The sequence below is a fragment of the Oncorhynchus gorbuscha genome, linkage group LG11, assembly GCF_021184085.1.
Source record: "Oncorhynchus gorbuscha isolate QuinsamMale2020 ecotype Even-year linkage group LG11, OgorEven_v1.0, whole genome shotgun sequence".
NCBI lineage: Eukaryota > Metazoa > Chordata > Actinopteri > Salmoniformes > Salmonidae > Oncorhynchus > Oncorhynchus gorbuscha.
Window position 1 is genome coordinate 16,952,831 of NC_060183.1, and position 13,501 is coordinate 16,966,331.

General features: G+C 43.1%; 1 protein-coding gene across 2 annotated transcripts in view; it reads right to left on the reverse strand.

Moving 5' to 3' along the window:
- Positions 1 to 13,501, reverse strand: part of grid1b (glutamate receptor, ionotropic, delta 1b) — a 413,343-nt gene that overhangs the window by 69,276 nt on the left and 330,566 nt on the right. For both annotated transcript variants that reach the window (XM_046368710.1, XM_046368709.1), the window contains exons 5-6: positions 11,870 to 11,923; positions 4,235 to 4,408 (exon numbers count right to left, since the gene is read on the reverse strand). In XM_046368710.1, coding sequence (XP_046224666.1) covers positions 4,235 to 4,408; positions 11,870 to 11,923 — 228 coding nt within the window. The remainder of the gene's footprint in view (positions 1 to 4,234; positions 4,409 to 11,869; positions 11,924 to 13,501) is intronic.

Sequence of the window (13,501 nt, forward strand, 5' to 3'; positions counted from 1 at the left end):
AATTCCACAAATTAACTTTAAACAAGTCACATCAGTTAATTGAAATACATTCCAGGTGACTACCTCAAGAAGCTGGTTGAGAGAATGCCAAGAGTGTGCAAAGCTGTCATCAAGGTAAAGGGTGGCTACTTTGAAGATTCTCAAATACAAAATACATTTGGATTTGATAAACACTTTTTTGGTTACGACATGATTCCGTATGTGGTATTGCATAGTGTTGATGTCTTTACTATTCTTGTAGAAAATAAAAAAAATAAAGAACAACCCTTGAAAGAGTAGATGTGTCCAAACGTTTGACTGACACTATATATAATAAAATAATAAAATGAAGTAAGCTAAAGTGAAAAAAAGTAAAGAAATAAAATAACAATAACGACGCTATAAACATACAGGGGGTACCGGTACTGAGTCAATGTGTAGGGAAATAGGTTCGTCGAGGTAATTCAGGTATAATATGTACATGTAGGTAGGGGTAAAGTGACTATACATAGATAATAAACAGCAAGAATCAGCAATGTAAAAAAGGGGGTGAATGTAAATAGTCCGGATAGCTGTTTAGCAGTCTTATGGCTTGGGGGTATAAGGTGTAAGGAGCTCTGGTACTGCTTGCCGTGCGGGAGTAGAGGGAACAGTCTATGACCAGGGTGGCTGAAGGCCCAATTTTTAGGACCATCCTCTGATACTGCCTGGTATAGAGGTCCTGGATGGCAGGAAGCTTGGCAACAGTGATGTACTGGGCCGGATTTACTAACCTCTGTAGCGCCTTGCGGTCAGATGCCGAGCATTTGCGAGGCCAAGCAATGATGCAACCAGACAGGATGCTCTTGCAGCTTAGAACTTTTTGAGGATCTGAGGACCCATGCCAAATCTTTTCAGTCTCCTGAGGGGGAATAGGCTTTGTTGTGCTCTCTTCACGACTGTCTTGGTGTGTTTGGAGCATGATAGTTTGTTAGTGATGTGGACACCAAGGAACTTGAAGATCTTGACCCGCTCCATTACAGCCCCGTTGATGTGAATGGGGGCGTGATTGACCCTCCTTTTCCTGTAGTCCACGATCATCTCCTTTGTCTTGATCACGTTGAGGGAGAGGTTGTTGTCGTGGCACCACAATGCCAGGTTTCTGACCTCCTCCTTATAGGCTGTCTCATCGTTGTCTGTGATGAGGCTTACCACTGTTGTGTCATTGACAAACTTACTGATGGAGTTGTATTTATGTGTGACCATGCAGTCATGGGTGAACAGGGAGTACAGGAGGGGACTAACCACGCACCCCTGAGGGGCCCCTGTGATGAGGATCAGCGTGGCAGATGTGTTGTTGTCTACCCTTATCACCTGGTGGCATCCCATCAGGAAGTTCAGGATCAATTTGCAGGGGGAGGTGTTTAGTCCCAGTGTTTTAACTCAGTGATGAGCTGTGAGGGCACTACGGTGTTGAAAGCTGAGCTATAGTCAATGAACAGCATTCTCACATAGGGGATTCCTTCCACCTTTTTCAGGTGGAAAAGGGCAGTATGGAGTGCAATAGAGATTGCATCATCTGTGGATCTGTTGGGGCGTGTGCGAATTGGAGTGGGTCTAGAGTTTCTGGGATGATGGTGTTGGTGTGAGTCATGACGAGCCTTTCAATGCACTTCATGGCTACAGACGTGAGTGCTATGGGTGGTAGTCATTTAGGTCGTTACCTTAGCGTTCTTGGGCACAGGGACTGTGGTGGCCTACTTGAAACGTGAGTATCACAGACTCAGTCAGGGAGAGGTTAAAAATGCTCTGAGTAAGATAATCTGTCGGGCACTGCAGTATTGTGAAGGTTGAGCTGTTTAAAGGTCTTATTCACATCGTCTACTGAGAGCGTAATCACACAGTCGTCCATAACAGCTTGTGTGCTCATGCATTGTTCAGTGTTGCTTGCCTCGAAGCTAGCATAGAAGCATTTAGCTCATCTGGTAGGCTTAAGTCACTGGGCAGCTTGCTACTAGGTTTCCATTTGTAGTTCATAAAAGTTAGCAAGCACTACCACATCCGACGAGCGTCAGAGCCGGTGTAGTAGGATTCAGTCTTAGTCCTGTATTGATGCTTTGCCTGTTTGAATATTCTTCAGAGGGCATTGCGGGATTTCTTATAATCAGCCAGATTAGTGTCCAGCTCCCTAAAAGCGGCAGCCCTTTATCTCAGTGCAGATGTTGCCTGTACTACATGGCTTCTGGTTGGGATATGTACGTACGGTCTCTGTAGGGACGACGTCATCGATGCACTTATTGATGAAGCCGGTGACTGATGTGGTATACTCCTCAAAATCCATCAGATGAATCCCAAAACATATTCCAGTCTGTGCTAGCAAAACATTCCTGTTGCTCAGCATCCACATCATCTGACCACTTCCATGTTGAGCGAGTCACTGCTACTTCCTTGTTGAGTTTTTGCTTGTAATCAGGAATCAGGAGGATAGAATTGTGATCAGATTTGCCAAATGGAGGGCGAGGGAGAGCTTTGTACGCATCTCTGTGTGTGGAGTAAAGGTGGTCTTTTTTTCCTTTGGTTCCTTTGACATGCTGGTCGAAATGAGGTAAAACGGATTCACGTTTTCCTGCATTAAAGTCGCGGGCCACTAGGAGTGCCACTTCTGGATGAGCATTCAACAACAACAACAACTCTGCATGTTTACTTCCTTATCACTTCTGTCCTCTCCTCTGCCTTGTTGTTAGTTGTGTCCTTTCCTGTTTCTGTGTTTTGATGATAACCTTCTTATTACTTCACTATCACAACATGTTCAACCAGAGATCAACAACAAGTGACCCTGTTAGAAGTCTCCATCGAGAGTTCTGTGATCGGCTATCTCAGTCACGCTCATCCCACCCATAGAAGTGGAGTGAATCAATATATTATGGAGGTGATTTGCTGTGTGCCAGTATACCGACAGAGTGAAGAAATGCATATGACTAATTTGTTAATACATGGATAATTTACAGCTTTCCAGGGTGTGAGAACGAGATACAGTAGTGATAAAAGTGCAAATTCAGCGACAGACTGCTGATGGGGTTTCGCCGGCACCATGAACCAGCATTTTCCTTGTCATGAGGGTGATTTAACATCAAAGAGTGTTTAACCCTCTTTTGCATTAATTATTGAGATAAGAGTCCCTGGAGCATTTGGGCCATCTGTTAACGGTTAGCGATAGCGAGAGTTCAGGTGGGTTCAAGGAGGTTTTCAGTCAGCGACACCTCTGGTTACATAAAGGTGGAACAGAGGGGAGGGATGTCAGAGAGCAGCATCCATGTGATCTCGTTGAGTGGTTTGACTGAGAATGTCTAGCTGCTATCTAGCTGCCATACCACAGAGGTATCTTTGATAACTTTGTCATCATATATTGTGTTGCTTCCTCTACTGTTACTATTAAGGGGTAACATACTCTTGTCATAAACTGCAGGCAGTGATGAAACAGTGTTTACTCCAAGTTTACGAGAATCTCAGATAATTATTTGTTGGATTCTTAGCAATAAAGTGTAGGTTGCTTGGATGAGTAAACCGAAATAACTAAAATGAATGGTAAATTCAGTCTGAAATAGTGTTAGGAGACTGAAAGGGGGACTGAAAGCAAAACAACTAATGAATCAATAGGAATCACAGGTCTAACTTCTCTCTAGCATCCTGGTCCTCTCAACCATAGAAATATAATCTCTAGAATTGGAATCCCCATTCAATGAGTCTAAGTCCCTTCTAGTGATTATATATCTATGCTCTCAACCAACTCTTCCTTATCTGTCCTACAGGCCTCCAAAAGCTATCACTGTATCCCGCCACATGTCAATGGCACAGCCTTGTGGAACATCTCATCATCCATTATCACTCAATGGGAGATACATTTTAGGTGCTGTTGACCTTCAGAGGCCCACAGGTCACATGCTCAGTGATACTGTAAACAGACATTCTGGGGCTGTCCCTGACGTGACATGTGATAGGAGTCACTGACCTAACCCCCAGAGGCAGCATCAGATAACAGCAAAAGTAGACATGGCTACAGCGCTAACATTTCTTCATAATACATAATTGTTGTTTCTTGTGTATTTGTTATGATCGACCTTGAAGATATTAGTAAAGAGCAAATGTAATTTGGGTCTGAATATGATATGTGGGGACTGACAAGGTGGTCAGGTCAGGTTACAGGGCCAGGAAAGATGCTTGACCCTAGGGATATAAGACCACTGGCCTTGATGTGAAGGCCCCCTGTTGAACTGACCTCAAGTGACTGTAAATATCCTTCCTGGGGGTCACAGAGTAAGGAGGAGATGCGGTGGTTGTTCCTCATGCAGCGCACGCTGCTGTCCCTCCACAGCGGGAAGATCTGACGAATCACTGTCATCCGCCCCAATGCACTGTGGGCCAGCTCCATGATCTCAGTGTCACTGATCTCCTACAGACAGAAGGGGAAAGAAGGGAAGAGGAGGGGAGAGAAGGGGAGAGGAGGTGAGAGAGGGGGAGAGAAGGGGAGAAGAAGAGAAGGGGAGAGGGGTAGATGAGGGGAGAGGGGAAGAGAAGGAGAGACAAGAGGAAAGGAGGGGAGAGGGGGAGAGAAGAGGAGAAGGAGAGACATGAGGAAAGGAGGGGAGAGGGGGAGAGAAGGGGAGACATGTTACAGCATAAAAAAAGGTGAAACAAAAACTGTCCTGCCTGTTACTACAGACTACCAACTATGACAAGGTGGACAGAGTCCCTGTGTACGGTGACCATATTAAGAAATCTCTCCGATGAGTATGAATATGGATGCTTTGCTGCGTGGTGAAAGAGCTTCTTCCTTCACAACCTATTTCCTTGGTCTGCTTGCTGTTTACATCATAGTGCTCACTCAGCCTGCAGGCAAACTCTGAGCTCCTGCCTGGGAGACCCACCCCGTCCAAGGCCCCATCACCTCACCTGCCGCATCCACCCCCTGGATGTGTGCTAGTCAGCCACTGCAAGCCCCTGGCCCCTGGCCCCTGGCTCCCTGCTCACCCCACCACCACAGCTGTTGGCTTGTCTTCTCAGACTTTGTTTGTTTTTATCATATTTTCTGCTGGCTTGGGCTTCCCTCAGCCCTGTGGGACTGGGAAATGAACCCAGGCGGCTTGCACAATTCCAGTCTGCACTTTGCCTGGCATGGCATGTCCATACTCCTAATTCCTGACACTGCCAGGCACACCTCAACGGTGGTTTCCTGGATACAGATTAAGCCTAAAAAGCAAACTTAATGGTGAATCTCAATTTGAAAAGTATTTTTTTTTATCTGTATCCCGGGATACCACCCCATTTATGTCTGAAGCAGCAGGGAAGCCTATGGTTCAGTATCACTTCCACATCAATCAGAGAGAGGATTCTCGCATGACATGGTAATAATAACAGACACATCTGGTACTGACCATTTGGCAGTGATGCATGGTTAATATAACGTGATATGGAGGAAATAAATGCTGGTCACAGCTTTAAAAAATAATATCTCATCACAAAACTCTGAGCTGACAAATTATTCAATGGCAGATGCTCTGGTACAAATAATAAATTGAAGCAGTGTGGGTAATGTTTTACTCATCATCACGTTGGTATTTTGTCCATATATATAAAGATACCAAAGTTTTACACACAGATTTTTTGTTAAATCTGGAGACATATTATTTTTTGGTGGTAGTTTTCACCCTGTCATAGGTAATAGGGTATACGGTGTACAGTATGCAACATTTGCTTTCATAGGATAACCAGAGGCAAAGTCATTAATACATTAATGAGCTACATCGGGTGATTGGTTAAGCCTTTTTGGGTGTGTGACATCACACAGATTTTCCTTTCCACAAACTGCCTGTTGCTTGATATGAGCAAGTTTGCCCAAATGTATCAAATCCACAATTAGTTGGCTAGTAGTGGCTACTGCCTTTGGTGTTCTAGCTAGCTACATTTCAGTAATTTAGCTAGCCTCCTAAATGCAGTGGTCAGTGGATAAACTACAGTAAATATGAGTTGAACATATTTGTCTGAAAACAAGTTAGTCACCAGTTATTGTTGTCCATGGTGTTGTCATGTCTAACCAGCGGGCTCCTGAGTCTAGCTAGCTGAGTCGTTTGGCATCCATGATTAGCTAACTGTGATAGTTAGCAATTGGTTACTGCTTGGCCAATGTGAGCCAGCATTCTAGCTAGCTACTTTTCAGTCAGTGGATATCCTTCTAAATGCGGTGATCACTGGATAAACTAGCTATGAGTTTAACATATTTTGGTGAAAACAAACTAGTAGCCAGATGTTGTTGCCCATGGTTGAATAATATGTAACCAGCTGGCTCCTGAAACCTATGTGACATGTCTAGTACTGTATATGCCTATTAGGTCCCGAGTCTAGGCGCAGTTTAGCTAATGTTAGCTAGCTAGCATTGCTAGCTGAGCTTTTATAGAAAACGGCTAAGATGATTCAAACTCTGTGGCTAGCTAACAAGCCCTTCTCGGCAACAATGTTATTCAACAATATTATTGGGGTACGATACAATTAGATGTATTTTAATTTGAAAGTAACTGTCATGGAAGGTGGGAGTTAGTACTGGTTTTAGGGTTGTCACTAGTTACCACAGACAAAGGCAAGTTTTAGATCCGAGGGAGAGATACTTTTGAGGAGATAGGACACTCCATTGGAAATGAACGGCCATTGTGAATTTTGCCCATGCATCATCAATGAGCCGCATGGTGCTTTCTGGGCGATTCTGGGACAAGGAGAGCTTTCCTTCAAGGATTGATTGGGAGTCAATTGGAAGTTAACTCAAAAACACAAAATTAGTATGAATTTCGTTACAGAAGTTTGTTACAGGAAGTACAAGATCTCTCACAAGAGATGTGTGATAATTAACTTGTTCTATGTAATATCGTATAGCTTTGGAATCGTGGCGTTACATACACTACATGACCAAAGGTATGTGGACACCTGCTCGTTGAACATCTCATTCCAAAATCATGGGAAGGCTTTCCACTAGATGTTGGAACATTGCTGAGGGGACTTGCTTCAATTCAGCCACAAGACCATTAGTGAGGTCTGATATTTGGCGATTAGGCCTGGCTCGCAGTCGGCGTTCCAATTCCCAAAGATTTTCGATAGGGTTAAGGTCCGGGCTCTGTGCAGGCCAGTAAAGTTCTTCCACACCGGTCTCGGCAAACAACTTCTGTGTGGACCTCGATTTGTACATGGGGGAATTTTCATGTTGAAACAGGAAACGGCTTTCCCCAAAATGTTGCCACAAAGTTGGATGCACTGACTAGTCTAGAATGTCATTGTATGCCTTGGCATTAAGATTTCCATTCAATCAAACTAAGGGGTCTAGACCGAACCAATAAAAGCAACCCCAGGCCATTATTCCTCATCCACCAAACTTTACAGTTGGCACTATGCATTGGGGCAAGTAACGTTCTCTTGGCATCCGTCAAACCCAGAGGCCAATGTCAGCAAGCTTTACACCACTTCAGAGTCTTGGCATTGTGCATGGTGATCTTAGGCTTGTGTGCGGCTGCTCGGCCATGGAAGCCCATTTCATTAAGCTCCAGACAAACAATTCTTGTGCTGATGTTGCTTCCAGAGGCCGTTTGGAACTCAAATCAAATCAAATCAAATGTTATTGGTCACATGTGTTTAGCAGATATTATTGTGGGTGTAGAGAAATGCTCGGTAGTGAGTGTTGCAACCAAAAACATTTTTTTACATGCTAGAAGCTTCAGCACTTGGCGGTTCTGTTCTGTGAGCTTGTGTGGTCTACCACTTTGCGGCTGAGCACTTACAGTTGATGGGGGCAGTTCTAGCAGGGCAGAAATTTGACAAACTGACTTGTTGGAAAGTTGGCATCCTACGACGGTGCCATGCTGAAAGTCACTGAGCTCTTCAGTAAAGGCATTCTACTGCCAATTTTTGTCTATGGAGAATGCATGTATGTGTGCTTAAATTTATACACTAGTCAGCAATGGGTGTGGCTGAAATAGCCATATTGTTGTATAAATATGGCCAATGTCCATGTTGAAAGTCACTGAGCTCTTCAGTAAGGGCATTCTACTGCCAATCTTTGTCAATTGAGAATGCATGTATGTGTGCTTAAATTTATACACTAGTCAGCAACGGGTGTGGCTAAAATAGCCATATTTTGGATATACTCTATAGTGTATGTTAAAAGAAAATAGGAACGTTTCTTGACTAATGCCGCATTCACATGCTAGTTGGAACTAGGAAACTCGACAATGTCAGACTTGCTAACTGGTTGTAATTATAGACGTGCCGCTTTCAACGTGTAGCTTGTCAAAAATGTGGGAGTTTGTTAATCCTAGCACGTGAACACGGCACATACCCTGACTTGGAGAAGTGTGATGATTAGCTTAGCAACGGCATGATGCAGCATGACAACTTGAACACATTTGGTTGACAGTCTACTCGGTGATGTTCCCTCCGTTCATTACCCATTGGGATTCCTATCTCTTACTTTCTCTAATATCTCTGTCCGAGGGGAGAGAAATTGTCCGCCATTGTTTTGTGTTTTGCTAGGGGCTTGAAGTGATGACCCCAATAAGGATCAACCAGTCACCCGATGGATAACAATGACTTTGCCTCCGTCTATCCCCCAAAGACAAGTTTACGTACAACAGCGCAGTACAGAGCATCCTACTGGATGTGTCAACTGTGAACATCTTTTTCCCATTAAATTGAATTGTTTCTTTCCCACATCAGTGCAGATCTGGGCGGGCTGGGGTTTAGTGTTAGCACTCTCTTCTCCTGGCCTCACATGCCCCTGCTGATTTCACACTCCGATGTGTCCAACATCTTCAGGTGCTGTACAGGCTGGGCCTCTATCCTGCCGACCCCCAGGACAGACCATCTGGTCATCCAACAGTCCCGAAGATTGGAGCCGACCTACTCTAGAATCTCTAGCTCCAGACAGGAGTGTGGCCCAGGAGATGGATGATGGAGATAGACTATGGACTTATAACAGAAGGATATTTTGATGGAGCACACAACTGTTTAACCCCTGGCCCGGTCTTCCATAAAGACTCATGTTTATGTAGACAGAGTAGTGTTGATCTTGGCCTGGGCCTCTAAACTCTCTGTATCAGATTAATAATTAAGGTGAAGCTACAGCAGTGTTCAGGAGGATCTGTCTGATAAAACAACACCAAGGTTAGAGTGTACCAGCTAGGAAAAGCTAGCTACATACTGTAGGGTGAGAGTGTACCAGCTAGGAAAAGCTAGCTACATACTGTAGGGTGAGAGTCCAGTATGGTTGTACTAGAACCATAACATGCAATACATTATGAAGTAAACATATTTATCTTTCTCTCTAACATTGACGTGTATGTGGGGTTTCAAAGATCAGAATATCCATTCTAGACTGTAGACATAGATAGTACTTATATAAGTAAAATGCCCCTGGATTCATCTTCCAACACATTTCATGTAAAGCAATATTTCACAAAGAGAAGCGAGATAAGACCAACAAAATAAAATGTAATTTTCATGTGTTCATTAAATTATTCATGAACTTGGATTGTTACCTTGAAAATATCTTTGAGTTGATAAAAAGCACAGAAAGAATTCCTCCTCGTTATATTTTCAGATTATGTACAGAAGACGGTTCACCCATTTCTGATGCGGGCTCACAATGACAATAACTGGAGTATACTAACATACACAAAATTAGCTTAATGGAAACACAACACAACACTGTATAATATACCATGCCATGGTATACCAGACCTAAGTGACAGCCAAATCACTCAGCAACACAAACCAGCACGACGTCTTCCTTCGTTTTATACAACTGGCAACACACAAACACAAAATCGATTAAAGCACCATCTGCCGCTGCGTCATCTCCCCCCCCCCCCATTCCCACTTTCCCGGCATCAGCGAACATTAGGAATACTCATAATAATAAATAAGACTTATCTCTGGTAGGCTGTGACATCACAACAACCACGGCTCTCTGCCCGCCATTGGGCAGTCTGGGCGAAGCAGCTCCAGCTCCACAGGAGGCCAGTACACCTGCAGCTACAGTACTCTCAAACCCTCATCAACTCTCTCTACTGCTGCCTGGCTGCATTCTGAGCAGACCCTGCTACTTTTAATTGGCCTCCAATGAACAGGCTGGATTAAAGGGCAGGGTTGTTTACATCAGCACAGTGTTAGAGCAGACATACTGAGACCTGGGTAGATGTCTTTGAGACGTTGGCCGCATCCGAATACTAATGCTAGTGTACTACATTCTTAAACTGCATACTAATTTCAGTGTTTGATCTAGTAGAATTCACTCATCTTTTCTGACTCTGATAATCTGATAATCAGATATATTGGCATGCTCTACCAAAATAAACGAATGGCGGGAGTCAGCGCAATCGCGCATTAAATAATGCATTTTGGAGTACTACTTTCAAAATTTCACACACTACAAAATGTTACTTTTCCACATACTATTTAGTAAGCTATTATGGCTATTGGGACAGGGCCACTGTCTGACTCTGCTTCGGGCACAGCTACTGCAGAAAACTAAGTGTGGCGTCCTAGTGGTACAGAGACACAGGCTATGTCTATGGCTAAGACCTAGGGTTTGAGTCCCAAATGGCACCCTAATCCCTATCGAGTACTACTTTTGACCTGGACCCAGGGCCCATAGGCCTCTGGTCAAAAGTAGTACACAATATAGGGAAAATACTGCCATTTTGGATGCACTCATAGGAGCAAAATTAGAAAATTGGTTAAGAGATGACAGTTTGCCATTTATCATTTATAAAATGAGAAGTGTTTTTACAAAACTGCAAATGCTTAAAAGATGTCTGAAGTGGATATGGGAGACTCAGGCATACTGAAATTGAAACAAGAGAGAGGAAACTTTTAGGAATTCTTAGCCAGTTGGCAACGCTTGTAACGAGAGAACACGTAAGTACAATTATAGTTGAGTCCAGAGAGAAATCTATGATGTGGAAATCGATCAAGGAAATAATGAACTAAATTGGAACTGTCATGTCTCTTTCTTATTAGGGAGTTTCAAATGCCATTTTGGCCACATCTTCATAATGGTGGAGGAGTTTTGTTGTATCAAACAATGAGTACATATTTTGTTAGAGCTCTATCAGTGTGCAGAGTGACTGTAGGATGTGAGACACACGCAATGCAAGGTGCTGTAGAACTGTGAGCGACTACTGATCTACTCAATGCGTCAAGCAGTTCCCTTGATCGTCAACTCACTGTTATTGGCATCACGCAGTTGTTGTGGGTATATACACTGAGTGTACAAAACATTAGGAACACCTTATTAATATGGAGTTGCACCCCCTTTTGCCCTCAGGACAGGATCAATTCGTCAGGGCATGGACTCAACAAGGTGTCAAACACGTTCCACAGGGATGCTGGCCCATGTTGACTCCAATGCTTCCCACAGTTGTGTCAAGTTGTCTGGATGTCCTTTGGATGTTGGACCATTCTATTGAGTGTGAAAAACACAGCAGCATTGGAGTTCTTGATACACTCAAACCGGTGCGCCTGACTCCTACAACCATATCCAGTTCAAAGACACTTACATATTTTGTCTTGCCCATTCACCCTCTGATTGTCTCAAGGTTTAAAAAGCATTCTTTAACCTGTCTCCTCCTCTTCATCTACACCGATTGAAGTGGATTTAACAAGTGACATCAATAAGGGATCACAGCTTTCACCTGGATTCACCTGGTCAGTCTACGTAATGGAAAGAGCAGGTTCTCCTAATGTTTTCTATACTCAGTGTAGAGGAAATGCAAAGATAGGAGTTAGGAGAAAGAGATAGTTAGAGAGAAAAGAAGTGAGAGAGAGAGAGAGATTTATCAGCAGCATCAACATAAATACTCTCATCTTCGCTTACCTCATTGACAAATACCCAGTGACTGTCCTTGGAAGCCAGGTTGGTTTCAACAGCCTGCAAAGAAAGAGAGATAAATAAAGAGGTTACCATAGTGACAGATAAGACTGTGGAGGGAAAATGTAAATTGAGTCCAGAAGACTTGGATGTATTGCTGCTGTTTCTATCCAACAGGACCCATGTAAAATCGTCTACAGTCTTGTCATTATCCAATTATTCAAGGAACAAACATAAGACCCATGTGGCTTGGAAAACCTTGATGGACAAACAGCATTGGATCCATGCAAGCCTCACAGCTACAGACTCTCCACAATACACCGGACGGTAGTTCAAAATGACCGTCCAATCATTTGTCATTGACATCATTTTTGTTCAAATTTGTCAAATAAATTGTATAGTACGTTCACACAAAACACCTCAGCTGTGAAAATAGTGTTTGTACAATTCCTTCCGTTTTTTTCTTTTGTTGTTCTCATGGTGGTACTGTCTTTCCCACAATCCATTGTGTTGGCAGCCAGTTCCAACAGAAGTGTAAGTGTACTATAACGTCCAAACCACAAGCCTTTTTTATGCCTTAGTGGTGCAGCATAGGTAGTGCCAAATTGTTCAGCACCGAACATCTTTGCGTTTTGGAAAATCATAATTGCTCAGCGTAAGCGTACATTTTTTTATGACAGTGCTTGCTTGGGCCTATGCCATATATCATAATCGCATCAGCAACTATCTTGTACTTTACAATAAAAACAAACATTTACACTGCCATTTGCAGAAAGAAAGGCCTGCACATGGTATAACCCAGTAAGAAAGGTCTGCACATGGTATAACCCAGTAAGAAAGGTCTGTACATGGTATAACCCAGAAAGAAAGGTCTGTACATGGTATAACCCAGTAAGAAAGGTCTGTACATGGTATAACCCAGTAAGAAAGGTCTGTTCATGGTATAACCCAGTAAGAAATGTCTGTACATGGTATAACCCAGTAAGAAAGGTCTGCACATGGTATAACCCAGTAAGAAAGGTCTGTACATGGTATAACCCAGTAAGAAAGGTCTGTACATGGTATAACCCGGTAAGAAAGGTCTGTACATGGTATAACCCAGAAAGAAAGGTATGTACATGGTATAATCCAGTAATAAATGTCTGTACATGGTATAACCCAGTAAGAAAGGTCTGTACATGGTATAACCCAGTAAGAAAGGTCTGTACATGGTATAACCCAGTAAGAAAGGTCTGTACATGGTATAACCCAGTAAGAAAGGTCTGTACATGGTATAACCCAGTAAGAAAGGTCTGTACATGGTATAACCCAGTAAGAAAGGTCTGTACATGGTATAACCCAGTAAGAAAGGTCTGTACATGGTATAACCCAGTAAGAAAGGTCTGTACATGGTATAACCCAGTAAGAAAGGTCTGTACATTGTATAACCCAGTAAGAAAGGTCTGTACATGGTATAACCCAGTAAGAAAGGTCTGTACATGGTATAACCCAGTAAGAAAGGTCTGTACATGGTATAACCCAGTAAGAAAGGTCTGTGCATGGTATAACCCAGTAAGAAAGGTCTGTACATGGTATAACCCAGTAAGAAAGGTCTGTACATTGTATAACCCAGTAAGAAAGGTCTGTACATGGTATAAC